Here is a 16,985-nt window from a genome sequence, read left to right as displayed (position 1 = left end):
ACCATCAAATTTCTTACAGCTTTCCATAACCTTGTGATTTAAAAAATGTGAACGTTAGCTGCAGTGCTTGCTTAAAACAAAACCAGCCTACAGGAAGAGCTTACATGGAGATAAATAATCATTGAGACATATTGCACATACCTGAGCCAAGTCCTGAAAGTGAAATGTCTTCGAAGAAAAATGAAATGCATTCATTTTATTTGTAGCCAATGTACGTTAAAGTAAAGCAAATATTGATATTCCAGACAAGACCCAGGATCTATAACTGCATAAAACGCACGCTGTTTGCATTTAGTAATCATACTCTGTTTTCTATAACTAGAAACAAGATTCATTGAAGACTATAATTCACCAAGCCTTTTTGCCATAGTGTTTTACTACAATACCATTATCCTGCCATATTACATTTTACTGTATGTGTACAAGCCCCATAAATACACAAGCCTATGTAAAATAGGCAGCAATGACTCTACTTTTGGAATACTTGCAGCTTTTGAATTTTATGTGGGTTTCACATTTTGTTGATGTGTTTGGAATGGAATATCAATTGCCCAGAAGAGAAATTATTTTGCATTTCCATTAAAAGCTCTAGCGGTAAATAAACTGTCAGAACTTGTGCAGATATTCCCTGGAACATCTACAGCAGTCCATAAAAATGTCAAAATCTGTGTTAAACATTTGAAAAAGTAGCACTGGGTACAGCACATTCAAAACCTAAATATATGCATATATTAAATGATAAAGATATTTTGGAGTATTCCACACGCCTCTGCAGAGCACTCCACACAAGTTTACACTCATCAGTAATAGGTTAGCACAACAGCTGCCCTTTTATTCCAAAAAACCACAAAAACAACACCAACCAAAATCAGACAGCAGATGTAGAAAGAGCTGCAGTATCATGGTTTATATGGCACTTCAGCACAAAGGGACTGACATTTCTAAGAAAGTATAAATCTGCAGTAACTGCCAGTGCTGAGAGCCTGGGTTTAATTCACCTCAGGCCAACTGCTCCCATTTCAGTGGCAGTTTTAGAAGGAGCTCCATTTTACAGGACTGTGTTTCACATCCTTCTTTAAATTTAAGATATACCATGTTCACATTGAACCCGGGTCTGATAGAGGTGATAGAAACTCCTTCTGATGAATAATGTCAGCACAAAATATGGAAGCTTGCTATTTTATTAAAGAAACCTTTAAGAACCTGATTATCGAGTCTAATGAACTGAACAGGAACAAGCTCTGGGAAATTTAAAACCCTTTTGTCACTGGAAGGAGACTCAGTAGTAATGTGCCTCTAACATAGCACAACACCTGTCCAAACTAGGGAAAGGACCTTAAAGTCAGTGGTCTGAAAAGATTCCTAGCTACAAAAACAAGCATTTTTATTGCTCCTGTACCAAAAATAATTAATCTTTTTCTCCCTGAAGCTCTAGTAAGATAGAACATACTGAACAGATTAGCCTAGACTTAATTCAATGGATAATGACCATGTATTTTTCAGGTTGCAGTTCAAGACTGGTTTGACAACAGCCACAGAGTGCAAGATCCTGACTATCAAGAACCAGACAGCAGGAATTACCATCAGTGAACTAGAGAGGATGTTATAATTTATTCTGTTTGCTGACTCTGTGGCAAACCACCAGGATCTATCAGTCATATTGATTCCAGATGCTACACCTGAGCTGGTACAGAGCTGCATAAAATGACAGAATCAAGTTGTCTGCATTCTTCATTGTTTCACTTTGAAAGTAAATGATGGTGTCACTGAGAGGCAGTGACTCCAGTGCTCAGCATGTTCTTAAAATTAATAGAAAGCAAAATATCCTTTGGCAAGAGTACAGGAAAACACTAAGGTATGATTAGGGTTACCAACCTGCCAGCATTATGGATATGAAATCTTACCAAAGCTGCTTTCTATAGCCAAGGTAATAGGTATGAAGAGCACTACATCATGGAAATGGCAGGGCTGTAATACACAGCAAATAGCAGTACAGCATGGATTGCTCAAGGATGAGGGCTTAATACCTAGTTAGAAATGCAGCTTGCAGCTCCATTGCTTTGCACTTTGGGTATTGATTTAAAGCTGAGATTTGTAAAAAGCAGCTGGGGGACCCAGCCTGGGTGGCTGGCCTAGGGATCCAGATGTGTTTAACTCCTTCAGACATTTTTGTGAACCTGCATTCAAAGTGTTACAGAACCTTGGATAATGTGGTAACAACTTAAACTCATCATCAGACTGAACACAGCATCAGCAAAATCCTACTTCAGTTTCCCAGCCCTGCAAACACTGTTTTACACCCACGGGGGCCCCAGGGGGAGGCAGCTTTATGCTGAGGGTGAACAAAAAAGGGCCTTAAAGAGGATATGCTTGGGAGGAGAATTATTTGAAGATGGGAGGAGAAAGGAGAATGAAGGAATTCCTTCACAGAATGAAGGAGAGGCTGCAAATGCCTCAGCACCCAGCCAAAGCAGCAAGCTTTCCAACTGCAGCAAAAGGAGGAGCTGTTTTTGATGTCTTCCTCTTGCCCACCCCCCCAAAAAAGAAGAGCTTCAAGAAACTGAAGAGAACATAAACTAGAGAAAAGCTATTTAAAGAAAGAATAAAAGTAAAGGTCAGGGGAGAAGATAAGGAAAGAATATGTCAGGAAATTAATTTGTGAAAATGCAAAGGAGCAGAAACAAGTGGTCTTATATAGCTCTAAAATATATATATATAAGCTGTCTATTAAAAAATGGAATAGTGCTTTAAAAAATCAAAAATACACAAACAGAAAGCCAAATCTATTCCACTTCCTGACTGAAGCAAACAATAAAGCTGTGACTTCAGCATATTACTGCTCATGTGATCCCAAGGTGAACTGCACAATTGCCACTTGATAACCCTTTTCCAGGATGGGGATAAATGAAGAGAAACTGCCTGAGAACTTGAGAAGCAGGGGCAGGGAATAGAGAGACTACTGAGCTCCACTGGACACTTTGAAACCTGCTCTCTCTCTCTTGAGATGGGCTAAGCTCTGCCTCATTTGCTCCAGACAGTCTTCATTCCACATTTTCAAGGCTGAAGTGCAGCCATTTATAAACCACACACAGGACTTAAGAGCCTTGGCTAAAGCTGAACGTGAAGGATATTTTATGCAAGGCTGTAGGTTAAGGATATGCTCTAAAAATCACCTAAGACCAGTGTAATGCTTTTCTACTGTGAGTTAAAGTAGTGCACCATGAATAACTGCTCTGTCTTCCCAGGAATAATGCAAAGTCATAAACTTAAACAACAATAGGCAAGTACAAAACATATACACAGAAAACACAGCATTGTGCATGGGGAAAATAAGCCCAAGTATGAGAATCAATTTACTTCAGTAACACAAAGAACTTTAAATAGCAGCTGAGACCAGTCATACATGCCAGGAGGCTTTTTTATTAGCAAAATCAGGCACATTCAATACTATTTCATGCATAAGAGATGGACTTTGGCTCCATGAAGAATGAAATCAAATTCTTAGAAAGAGAATGCAGATTTAGAGAGATGTTCCTTTATGTATTTTACTTAAGACCCAGATGATGCTGCTAAATGAATCAAGGCAGTACACTGCATTTCAAAGCAGCATTAAAATCAGTGCTTGCCTCAGCAGGATTTGGTGCTCCTGATTCATGCTTGTATAACATTAAAGCTGAATTAGAATTCTTTATTTGTAGTCCTCCTTGATTGTTTGCTTCCACTTCTGTGTTATTCAGCTTTCAGACTATTTACTATAACTGCACTGTGTGAGCATGCAGAGTATTGACAATGTCACCTGAGCTTCCATTATTTGTAAAGGAATTTATACAAGCCAAGTTTTAAGCCATACAGAGTTTAAAAATATGGATCCAAGCCTTTAATCCATGTTCTCCTAGATCCTTTTATACATATTGTAGGTGTAAATTAATGCATATAAGGAAAATTAATCTGGGTATTTTCATTGCTCCCATTTCTCCCAACAAAACTAAACCTGATCCAGAGGATCATCTCTCTGAGAGGTTTGCTCTAGATCACTGTATGATGTCATCTGCCATCCCTGCTGCCTCACCCCAAAAATAAATTTTAAATAAATTTTACTGAGAGGCACCACTGACAAAGATGCTGACTGTGGTGACAGCTCCAGGATTCTCAGATGTGGACCCCTAAATGCTGTACAAAAGCAGGACAAGAGGTTCCACTGATGGCACACAGTGACATAGATCTGCCTGGAAAATGCTGACATGGAAAGTAACAACCAAACTAAGTTCAGACTAAGCTATGGTGTAGATCAAGAACATTTACTGCTAATGCTCCTATCCCTAGATTTAAGAAATCTTCAGCACCTCCAAGCTGCAGAAAAACAATTCCAGAGATGAAGATTTATATTCTTGATAACGGGGCAATCTCACATAAATAAATGAGCTGAACCTAAATTTCATTCCAATTGTAAAGTGTCTGCCTGTTACTGAGCTGCATTGCATGATCAGAGGTGTGACTGTATCAGTCATTCATAGCCATTGTCAGAATAAATCACTGGATAACCTGTGGCTATGGCAAGCACAGGAAATGTGTGCTCTTTGGGAAAATAATGTTCCTGAACTTCTGCACTTGGTGGAATACTCGAAGTCTTCCAAGGGAATCAGACAGATTTTGGCATGGTCACATGAAAGGGGTTGGAGCCTGCTCTCCATTTTGTTTTCAGTTTGCATTTCCAGGTCCATGAGTATGGATTAAAACAAACAAACAACTGCAATGCCACAATTAGCATCTATTTTGCATCTAATACAACAGAAGATGAGCTTCTTTGTCCATAGTTATTTCAAGCCTTATGTTTTCATCTAGGGCTTCATCCAAACTCTAATGAAATAAAATCCTGGATCAGAAACAGTGTTTTGCTGCCAGCACGGGGTTTTGAAACCTTCTACACTTCTCAGCACTCACATAACAATTATTGAGCAAGACGTCCTGGCATTCCCAGTTATTCCTCATCCTCATGTTTAACAGGACAGATCATCCTCAACTTGAAAATACCAAGAGAGTTTATAACCCCAAGCTTACTGCCACAGACCAGAGCCATTACTCATTTGAATCCAGTACCAAGCTCTAAAGACACTGAATTATTTCCAGTAGAGGTTGTTTACCTTCAGGAGTGTAGAATTAGCCTTACATTCTGAGCCTTTATGTGAAATTTTATTGTCCAAAGCAAATATGACCTGTTGAGATTTACAGGCTTTATTAGCAGCAATAACAGTTTTACAATCAACATCAGTAAATCAGGGTTTATTGAGAACTCTGTAATTTTTATCTGAAGAAAGCAATTAAAATGTCATCTTTACACTGGATATAATTCTGGAGTTCACAAAAGAGATACCCAGTTGAGTGCAGAATGAGTGCAGTTCAAATAATTTTTAAATGTAAGCAAAAAATAGTCCTGAATTCTGATAAAAAGCCATGCTCCTTTAATCCTTTGGCTCCCCTCCCCATTTCCCACCAGCAGTGACTCTGCCCAGAGCCTCACCTCAGCTGCAGGAACTCCCTCAGGTGGCCGGCAGTGGAGAACGATCATCCCTTCGATAGGAACCTCCTTCCCCTGGGGGTCTTGCTCAAAGTTTTTCCGTAAATCTGCAGAGTTTAATAAAATAATTCATTACACCTCCAAAGCCATCCCCCAGGCAATACCTCCTATGCTGCAGCAGTGAGCAACAGTCCCGTTTGCCATGTTCTTCCCTGAAGTGTGACTTTAAAGCAATGGATTGCTAAGAGCTAAGCTCATCCCCAGGTGAGAGGCAGAGAGATCCTGTTGTCTGCAGATACCATGGCTCAGCTGATAACTCAGGGTAAGACACAGGGGGTGTTGTCTCTGACACACTGATGGGGCTGCAACCCTTCTGTGTACCAGTGTCTGGCTAAATGAGAACAGACTCAAAGGAAACCTGGGTTCACTGGCACTGACCTAACCCAGGGATGTTTTGCTTGCTGGGAAATGCAAACAAAGAGGAAGGAATGTTACTTACAGCATGTGCTTTGAAAGCTGGGATGTTTCCTATAGACATACTCATTTTCTTCAAACAGTGTCTCATTCCACAATGTGGATTTACTGATTTAATTTTCTCTGTTGCTTACATTTCATGAAATACACCCTCTGAGCAGCAGAGGCTCTGAATCAGTTACACTTTAGTATCTTTTACAAAACGTGTTAAAACTTCCTTTAGCAAGCCACTCACTAGACAAGGATGAGCACAGTGTGTATATATTCTCCTTTTTATGATTCTTTGTTAATATTGTGGGCTTTTTTCACACAGATAATCAATGTCCTTTCCAGCACTCTAGTTAAAAACTCAGTCATTAGCAGTTCAGCTGCAGTTGTGCTTACAAATGCCTTTATTAGGATGAAAAATGGAGTAAGATCCATCTTCTCATTTTCTCTGCATTCCACACTACCATAAAGAACCCCTTACCTGCTTTTTCTGAGAAACAGAAAGTGCTGCAATGCTTTGGACTTGGCTGACAATGCAGACTCTCTAAGCTTTAAGTACAAACAACACTACCACTCTATGCATCCCAGTGAAAAGGGGGCTTGGAGTGCCACAAACTGGACCTACACACTCTCATCTCCAGTCCCTCACAGCATATTCCCAAATCCAGAAATCCACGCCCCAGATTAAGCAGAGAGGTTGTTCAGCACCAAGAGGATGAGCCCTGGAAAATCATGGTGAGTGGTTCACACACATCTGTTGGCAGCTCATGTGTTTTTTCCATCTAAACTAACAAGTCCCATCAGCTCTGCACTCCAGAATTACTCTTCTTGTCATTAAAAAAAAAAAAAAAAGTAGCTTCAAATAAAAGTAGCACAGCAAGGGCCAGTACAGGAATAGTTCTCAGGCAAAACATTCAGGCAGACTCAGTACATTTCACAGAGCAGAACTGAAGCACACACTCTCTGGAGTGTCTGCTGGGTTAATATGAGATCTGCAGTGCAGATGGCAACTGGGGATGTGGTTTACAGAACTGGTACCTCAGTGATGGGTTTAAAAGTCCCAATACACGGTTCCACCTGCTTCTACTCATTCTGATTTTTACTCACATTGCCATATTGTGGGGCTGGGAAATCACAGTGCAGAGAAAAGTCAATAAAAATTCAATTCAGAATAATAGTACTTTGCAGCTTAGCTCTACAGGGGAATTATTAGCTCATTCAGTGTTATGACAGTTAATGCAGTAAAATAAAAAATTGAATTTACACATATTTAGACATTCAAACTAAATCAGCCAACAGAAAACCCTGTCATTTATAAAATCAAGGAGTTGTTACATTTTCCTATTACTTATCTCAAATGTTTATAGGGAGGACTTGAAAAGGCAGCAGCACCTTACCCAGATGCATTTATATTTAACCCTAAAACCCCAGTATGGCTCCACACCTCACCACACCTCACCACAACACCCTCCCTACTCACAAGCTATGCGGACAGATGCCTTCCTGCTCTTTGAGGTCCCCAGATGGCTCCATGCAACACACTGACACCAGTAATCTTCTGGTCCATGAAAATCTTCCACCTGCTGTCTCGTCACATTGATGAACACCTCACGAACCTTCAGTCCTGGAGGAGAAAGATACAGAAAATTAGCTGATACCTTGTGTGGGTATAAAGCTAAGGTTTGCCAGAACTTTTCATGCAATTAAATAATTCCATTTTTAATCAAGGCAAAGCTGAAATTGCTTGGATGATATACATTGCCCTTATTAAATTCTAAAAGCTGAGTTGGTCATAACACATTGAGTTACAAGAACTGCCCATCCACTGTGGTCTTTGCAGAAGTTCACCACCTCCCCTCACCAGCCTGGCACTGAGCAAGCTCTGCTGGACCATTAATTCTGGAAGGAGGAGAAAAGAAAGAGAAGGGACTAAATTTCATACACATGAAATGGAGCCTACATCCTCTGTGCCACCCTAGCCTCCTGGAAGCAAGTGAATGAGCCACAAACCAGGGCCCTGCCTTTCTTACTTTTCATAAACACAAGTGTTTATAACATCAGACAGATACCTTGCTTATTTTATATGGTTTCCCAAAGTATAACCTTGCTAAATTCATCTGCAGTGCAATGCTGTTGTTGTCTGCTGCAAATCTGCTTGTTGTTTATCAAAACAAATGTGTACCTCTTTCCTGCAGTAGGAATCAGTTACACTTAAAGAGCTGAGGAAAGGATCTGAGGGAATAATCAAGGCCAGCCAGCAAAGATAGGAAAAGCCCTCTGCTTCTTCTTAGCCTGCTACCATGTTCATTACCTCCAAGGCACAGATCAAATTTAGCAGTGTTACCCCCTTCAGACCAGAAGCATTTGCTTCAGACAAAGCTTGAAATGCATGACATGAAGAAGCCAAGTAAACCTGACACCTTACACACTTGGGATGTTTGCCATATCTGCAACTACTTTTGTATGACAACCTTGGGGAGAGGAAACAATCCAAATCTGGGCTAGAAGGCATTAGAAAAAATTTGAAAGAGCTGGTTAGAAAAAGACCATTAATTTGAAAATAGAAAACATTCATGCCTACTGCTATCTTCTTTCTCCTCCTATGCAGTCCCAAGATACTTATTTCCCCTTCACTGGAAAGGAATGAAAACTCAATCTTAAAATATTTCATGCCTGTAAAGTTTATAAAGCAGCAAGAATTTTCAGAAAACCTCAACTCTATAAAAATTGGCTTCTACTTAATCTCAGGCATCATTAACAGTAGGCATTTCACTTCTGAAAGGCACTAGGAAGCCAATGTGTTCCTTTGGTAAACAGAAGAGATGAGGCCTACTGGGGATGCTCACTGCAGAGGGGCAGGGAAGGTCAGACAAGCTTGAGATTCTGTAAAGCAATATAGAGTTTTTGCTACTTTTCCAGGAAGAGATAAAGGGAATTTTTACTTCTTTTCAGTTACCCTGTTTGCTTTGCCATGTACCACAATAATACCTAAAGACATGGACAAACCTGTGACAGCTGCCCAAGTCATCTCACTGACCATTTTTAGTCACTCCAATATTTATTGCACCATCTCAATTTCAACATCTGTGCTGCTCTGACAGTGATAAACCCTTGGGTAGAGTGATCTTTATAGGTTAAGGTAAGAGCAGTTCCATCTCACTCCTGGTGGTCTGGCACAGCAGGTCTTAACTGGCTGAAGGTTTGGCATCCCACCATGCTATATACAACACTGACAGACCTACCCCATCCTTACCCAGGGCAAGTCAAGCTGTGTGCAGGCCCTGAATGATCTCAGTCAAAGCTCCAGAGCCTCCAAATCCAAGCTCATTTGCAGCCATGTCCAACAAGGTTGCAGCCCATCTACTTAAAGACTTTTTCGACAAGGGTGTGAAATGGTGAAGCCTTTGACAAATATTGACCTTTCTGAGCTGGCCTGTCTCCAGCCAGCTTGTCCAGCACTCCATTAGCTGACATGCACTTCTGTGCAGCAATCTGGATCAGCTCTGCCTGCCTGGGAGCAGAGTGTTGCTGTGAAGGTGCAGCCTCTTGCTGCAGTGGAGTATCTGGAGTTATCCCCCCACCCCAGTCCCACTCCCTGTCACCTCCCAGTAACTCTGTGACAGTGCTGCTGCTCACCCAGCTGGCCCTGGCACGCTGCTCCTGAACTCTCCATTGCTGCCCTGCTCTAGGAAGTTTTGGAAACAGCAAAGAGAAACAAGGGATGGGAACTGCATGTTATTCAGCTCACTGGTGCATCCGTGCTAACAAAGACAGAACCTTTACTGATACCAAACTGAACACTTTACTGATGCCAGCTTCTGAGAGCAGAACCATTCCTAGGCTCGTTACTACAGCCAAATTCTGAGCAGTTATCACTGAACAGTTACAGCTTCAGATTTATTGAGGTAGAATATTCTCTGGCCCCGCTCTTCCTTTTATTGACACATTATTTAATTGATCTATATATCAACCTATATTTTCTGAAGCAACATGGGATGTGGTTCGAAGCAGGCAAACAAACAGCAAATGATTTTGAGAAGCTGTTGGCTCAGCATTTTCAGAGTGGGACAGGGTAGGAATTTGGGTCCTTTAAGAGGTCTCCCAATTTCCCAACAAACAAAATCAATGCATCCAAATGAGCAGAAACACAGATTTTTTTGCAGTTGATAGGGGCCTCTGGAGAACATTCAATCTTTGGGGAAAATTAGGTTATGTTTATGGAGGGAAGACACCTACTCTCATTTGTTTTAGAAAGAACTACAGAAAGCAAAACTATTGGGAATGGACACATACATTCTTAATTTATCATCACTGTAATTCACCAACAAATATGCTCACCTCAAAAAAAAAAAAACCCAGGAAAATTGTTCATAGGAAATGACACAGAATGAAAAACCCACGCAAATAAAACCAGGCATATAATAAACAAGAGCAACATTTTACCTGTGACTTGTATAACTCTAATAAGCACTGAAAGTCCAACCCTTTGAATTATTGTGCAAATTATAACCATCATCCTTTGTCATACAGTACAGCCTTACAGAATATAAAATTATGAGTATGGTACTGATATGCTAATAAGCTTTCTGCACTGTTGGATGGTTTAGCTGTAGATAGACTAATGCTGGCAGCTGATGAATAATTGCTCTCCATGTACTAAACACAACAGAGCTGTGCAGAACTTCAGCATTTGTCAGCTTTATTTGTTTAAATAAGAAAAACACTGACAGCAGTTATTGCTGTAATCCTTTTATTTATCTGACAAGAAAACTCCAGTTACTCTTAGCAGGTCTGATCTTCTGGTGAAACCAGAGGTTGAAATATTTGTGAACTAATTCTGAGGTGCATGCTGCAATGTTCAGGCAAGAGAAATAAAGCAGAAGGAAATTATTTGAGCTGTAATTATTACATTCTTATCACAGTAGCATCTACAAGCTCAGACTCTCACTCTACGAGGCAGAGTACATTGAGTGAAGCTCCTCTCCTGCCATGTTTATGGCACAAACAGAAAAGGCAGACTATGGGTTATTATCTCTTTTCTGTAACTGAGGAAAGAAGGCAGGAAATGAACTGAGTTGGTCTCTAACTGGCCAACTGACAATGGCAGTGCAGGGATGGGAACCCAGACTCAGTTGCAGCACGTGTTGTTGTGTCTGCACTGATGTTCTGCACCAACAGAGCCACACCAGGAGAGATTTCAGAGCCAGCTCTTAAAGCCCACCCACAGCCCTGTACATTCTCAGGCAGCCCCTAGCTACAAACCTCACAAAACCAGAAAAATTCTTCCTCTCCTGCTTTCTCTTCAAACTAGTGGTGACTCCTGTGGTACTCCACAATTTTTATTTCTGTCCTATAAACACAAAGTCATATAAAACTGGATTCATGATCATCATAATGACAAAATATACCCACTTTTTTCCTGGCAGCTGTCCTTCCTGGCCTTTTATGTGTGCACAAACCAGTGCTGTAGGTAAAACCCATCAGAACAGTGTGCCTTCAAGTGCCATTGCCAAGCACTTCTTGCATATGGCTGGCTCAGAGCTTGCTGGCAGAGTCAGTGGGGATGCCACGATACATTTCTTGTACCCAGCATTAAATTTCCTCCTGTTTGGGTTTCCTGTTGCTGTTTTTCACCACTTTTCTATAGATCCTCTCAGAATTTTCATCTCATAACAAATAGTGGAAGGATGGAAGAGGACAGATGCATTTTAATGTAGTTAAGACTCCCTTTAGTGAGCACACCAGAATCTCACCCTTTAACCAGAGTCACCATTCTTGGCAGAAATTGTAGTGCAGTTTTCTCACAGATGGAGCCCACGCAGAATGCAGAACACTGTATGCTAACAGACATGTTTATGCCCCAGATTTGACTCCAGAAATGAGGGCACTGCCAGTATGCACATTAATTCTAAAATCAAAAACCCAATAATCTCTTGTTTACTGAAGGCTAAGGAAAAGATCCAAAAGAATTTATGGATATGCTACATCATGGTGAGAGAACATCCATGCCTGTCCCTCACCATTTCACTGCATGTAGCCTTTCCTTGCATTTTTGTGTCATAAAGACCATTAGGGTAGTTTTTGGAATGCACAGAAACACTGAATTGTCTGGACCACACTGATGTTTAGAGAACGGCACCTTTAGAGTGAGCTCTGTCCCCAGGGTAAATCCAGACCTGTAACATTTATAATCCAGATTCCATTTGCTAAGCCTGTGACTTCATCTCTCAAACCTCAATGCTACTGGTGTTATTTAAAAAAACCCCACCTAATGTTACTTCAGCTTTTTTTTTATTTTGTTATTAATCCAAGGCTTAGAAAACATAATTGCAGTATTCACAAGACAGATTTTCATTAACCATATGGAAGAAAAACATTTGGGAACGACATTTCTTCTATATTGATTCAGCAATGCCTTTAGAAGTAAAGGTTATGCCTATTAAATTATTTTTGAAAAGGTAACTGTAAAAATTAAAATTCATCCAGATTAGCATTTACAAAGTCTTTAAGTATGAAATTTCTTCAGAATGTGTCACTTTGAAAGAATGCCAAACACCACTTTAGGAGATGTAACTTCTTTTTAAATGGCATTTTCTCCTCTAAAAAGGAATTTCTTGTATTGATAGAGGGGATATTATGCACACACTGCTATTTCCAAGACACAGAGTTGCCTAGCAATCCTGGAATTTCAAAACAAGAAGAAAGCAATAACAGAATTGTGAAATTAAAAGACAGTGCAGTATTAAATTGGTTTGCAATACTTATCAAGATGTTCTAAATGAGAAAAGGTATGGGTTGTGCTGGGAACATGATAAAATCATCATTTTGAACCTTCTTCCTTTAGATACACACTCTTACACAATGCATTTCTCCTACTTTATTACCTACCACTGCTTGGGGGTAAAGGCAAATTTCAACCACCACACTGGCAGCTGGTTCAGGGTTCATCCTGGCAGGAGGTTCAGAAAACCTTTACGTTTCTCTGTTTCTAGCTTCCACTACAAATTATACCATTAAAATGCACTGAACTATCCAGTCCTCCAAAACTGTTTTCTTTCTTTCAAGGGGCTCAGTGTCTATGGTTAGTGCCTGATCAGCCCCCATGCCTCCACTTGGAAAAGTTAGTGGTGAATATCCAGTTTGTTACCATCTCTGTGTAACACCTCCCACATCTACAGTTGTTTTAACTCCCTTTGTTTTCCCCATTCATACCATGCCCCTTCTGCCAGGATCTGTGTTCCCTTTCCCTGCCTGTCAGCTCTGTCTTTTTCTTCCCTCTTCCATCAGCTGCTTTCCCTTTTGCATTTTGGGAACCCACTTGTCTCAGCTCTGCAAGGTTGTGTCTACACAGCATGTGAACCAGCTTTACCAACACACCAAGCCAACCCAGCCATGCTGAGGCAGCAGCTTGAGGGCAGAGCACACCTCATGCAGCCAGGGCTGAACTGAGCTGCTCCTCACTCCTGCAGCTCAGGGTGAGCCTGCAACTGTCTGCTAAGTCACAGGGCTCTCCTCTTGGTGCATCTCTGAATGCATCTCCTGCTCTTTGCTCTGATACAACTGTGTTCAGCTCTCTCCCAGAGGAGGTGGCAGCCCTTACCTGTAGTCTCATCCATGCTTTCCTCAGACACGTGCTCATTTTGATGGACCCATTCACCATTGCACTTGAAGAAAATCTGCATAGCTGGCATAGCTTTACAGCGTAAGACAATGGGGTTGCTTTTTATAATGTAGGCATCATCTGGTTCCTCCATAAAATGAGGCAGTGTTCCAGGAGCAGATGGGATAGACTCTGGAAGGGCTTCACTGTTATCGTTTCCTGAAAGGGAAGGAAAGGAAAATACACATTTTTCATGTTGTTGTACTCTTTGCATCATCTCAATTAACTGATTCCATACCATACTGGATTTTATTAAAAACTGATTTTACTGGAGAAACAACTGTGGAACTCAATAGCTGTCAGGATTGTGCTTTGGAAGGAATTTGACACACAAAAAGGTCAAACAATTTAAGTGTAAGAACTGTCAAGAAAATTGACAGAAAAGAAACATCAGAATCATCAGCAAACTGCATCATCAGTATTGCAGATTTAATAGATGATGAACTGAGGCAAAGAAAGATTAAATGAGTCACCTAAGGTCATACAGAAAGTCTGTGGAAGAAGTAGAAACTAAACCTTATTCTCTTGAGTGACAGCCCAGTGCCTTAACTACCAAATCTACCTTTCTTTCAATGAATTTAATTTCCTTTAGCCAGTTGCTGCAGACTTAACAGGGATCAGAACGTTCACCACAGAGAAATATATTGATATGGCCAGCATTACTGTAGCACTCCAGTGGTGGAAAAAGCAAACTGAGATTTCATACCCATTTAGAGGAGATTTTCAATATGCTGTTCCCATTTAGTGCAGCCCCTTTAAGGTGATAAAAAAGTGGAAAAGTGGTTTCTGTAGGGCCAGAAACTGCAAGATGGTGAGCTTTTTAGCTTGGCTCACAGACAGTGGGCTCCAAGGGCATTCGTGAAGCAATGTGTAAGCCTAGGTGTCTTATTTCCTGGATTCCTGTGCTTAGGCATGAACACAGAATCACTGGAATCCAAGCTTACCCTTTAGTACAACTCCTCTAATTGACTCAAATCCTAGTTGCTGCTGTCAAAACTTGGAAATTCCCATTGATTTTTATCAATCCTGGGATTTAAGTAGTTTGTCAGTTTTGTGAGAAAACTCAGAGAACAGCAACAAAAATAAGTCAGAAGGGATCAATTTATGATGGAAAATTAGAAAGAACTGAATAAATACAATATAGCCAAATGATAACAGAGGAGGACACCTACAGACAAGTGGGACAGAGTATCAAAGAGGAATAGCTGAAGGCAAAAATGTGATTTAACCAAAACCAATTAAATTATGATGATATGAAGTAAGTCTAAAAACCTTCACAGATCTAGTAGATTATGGAATTCTGAGAACAAGTTTTATTTCTAGTAAAAATAGGCATCACTCTTCGCAGTCAGTAAATTTGTGTGTGCAAATATCCACTGTCTATGTGCCATGAGATCATTATTGGTTTTGAATGAGCTGACAAGCACACACAAAAAAAAAGTTTGATGATTAGGAGAGCTGAAATGTCTCCAGCTACCTAGGTCTGGAGCAGGTATGATCACATCAACAAGTGCTACTGTTTATACACATGAATTTTGGGATAAGTATTAGCTGAGATAACTACAGCAGCTGCTAACCCAAGCAAAATGTGTGCTTAATACTTGGATTTTTTTTTTTCTTTTTTTTTACTTAATGTATCTTTCTTTTGTGCATCATCTTTTTTGTACCCTAACTTGTATTCAGATTAATCTGAAAGCACACTGGAATTTTGTAAGGGTTTTGATTTCAAATCATTAAGGTTTTTCATTTATAAATGTCAGTTTTCAAGACACAGGACATCCACAGTTATAGAAAAATGGCTGTTTCAATGCAACAGTGAATGACAGAAGACCAAACTATGAAACATAATTCTTGTGGTTTTCAGTCCTGGAAAATTACCTTTCAGGAAGTGCTTTGTGTTTTATGTTCTGCACACTAGACCAATAGGGACTTTAAATCTTTTTATGACAATAATAGAAACAAAAAACGTGAAGAGAGAAAAAAAAGAAAACTTAGGAACAAACACTAAATTTTTCTATGAAATAAATATACTGCTCTTAGTTTTGAGATCACAATAAAAAATCTTGATACTAGCAGACACAGCTCTTTCAGTATTTTCAAAGTGACCAGGATGTAATTTAGATGTTAAAGTGAGGTTTTAATACACTGAAAAATCACGAGTTCTGAATTTTTAAATGAAGATTTAAAGCAAGCATGCAGCATTACTTTCAATATTAAAAACAAACAAATAAACAAACAATTAAAAACCCCAAACCACCAAAAAAATCAAGGCAAACCTAGTTAGATGTGTCCCAAACAAGCCAAGTAACTTGCTGGGAATAAATATGAATAAATATGAATAAACCTGTTGTAACAATCACCTTCAGAAGACAACTCCAGCCTCTAATTCTATTCATCACAGAAGATGCCATTAGGATTATTACCACCACTTTCAGATTATAAAACCCAGCACAAACTGAAGGATTCTCTCTTTATCTCTTGGCCTCCTCCCCCATCCCCACAAATAAAAAGAAAACAGAGTTGTCCAACAGCTGGAAGCAGAAACACAGACTTGTCATAAATCTTTCTTTCCCTTTGCTTTCTTTTTCCAAATCCCTTGAATTCATAAATCACAAGGTGAAAAAATTCCTCTTCCAGACTGCATCATTTCTGCATGAAATGGTTTTCATAATAAAATTTGAGTCATTATTCAGTCAGAAAAGCAACTTACTGAGATTTGTCTGTTTTTTCATCAGATGACCCTGTCCCTTATGCAACAATTACTGTTTTTTTGGAAGTCACTCAGATATTGATGGAAACAGGAGATTTTGTTGCCCACATGAAATCCTTTAATGCTTTTGTTATTTCCTCTAGTACATGGATTTACTAAAGCCTATGGGGATCTGGTATTTAGCAAAGATTGACAATACAGGAACAGTGGGAATGGTCAGTAACAAAACATGCATGCTGATGACTTCCACTGCATAATTTTTCTTTAAACTCTATACATTGAAGGGGGATCCAACCATCATTTATTCAGCACTCCTGGTAAATGATACAGAACTGCTTAACTGGGATGGCTGCTGTGGAGCACCTGCTGCACAGCCCCTTGCATTCACCTGCCCAAAGCAGTGCCCATAAAAGACACAGATTTGTGGACAAGCAAAGTGTTCTAATTGATGTTCTGTTCCAGATTCTGCAGTCTCAGCCAGTCTTTCCTCAGTGTTTCCTGCTTTTCCTACCTCAATATATTCCCAAATGATGAAGTTTGTCAATTTAAGAGAAATATTTGAATTTTTTTTCAGTGGTTTTAACTGAACCCCTGGTTTCTTCTGACTACTCTATAGCACAGTGCCAGTTCTAATTTTA

At 39.9% G+C, this 16,985-nt stretch overlaps 2 protein-coding genes across 6 annotated transcripts in view; one reads left to right on the top strand and one right to left on the bottom strand.

The window, feature by feature from the left end:
• The window catches only part of UNC5D (unc-5 netrin receptor D), a 106,227-nt gene that overhangs the window by 43,255 nt on the left and 45,987 nt on the right, over positions 1-16,985 (bottom strand). For all 5 annotated transcript variants that reach the window (XM_071729225.1, XM_071729224.1, XM_071729226.1 and 2 more), the window contains exons 2-4: positions 13,578-13,796; positions 7,458-7,601; positions 5,519-5,622 (exon numbers count right to left, since the gene is read on the bottom strand). In XM_071729225.1, coding sequence (XP_071585326.1) covers positions 5,519-5,622; positions 7,458-7,601; positions 13,578-13,796 — 467 coding nt within the window. The remainder of the gene's footprint in view (positions 1-5,518; positions 5,623-7,457; positions 7,602-13,577; positions 13,797-16,985) is intronic.
• The window catches only part of BRF2 (BRF2 general transcription factor IIIB subunit), a 437,620-nt gene that overhangs the window by 411,376 nt on the left and 9,259 nt on the right, over positions 1-16,985 (top strand). The gene's annotated exons all lie outside the window — the stretch shown is intronic.

Source organism: Heliangelus exortis, chromosome 30 (assembly GCF_036169615.1).
Source record: "Heliangelus exortis chromosome 30, bHelExo1.hap1, whole genome shotgun sequence".
In the NCBI taxonomy this organism is placed as follows: domain Eukaryota; kingdom Metazoa; phylum Chordata; class Aves; order Apodiformes; family Trochilidae; genus Heliangelus; species Heliangelus exortis.
This window is presented reverse-complemented; position numbering and strand designations above follow the sequence as displayed.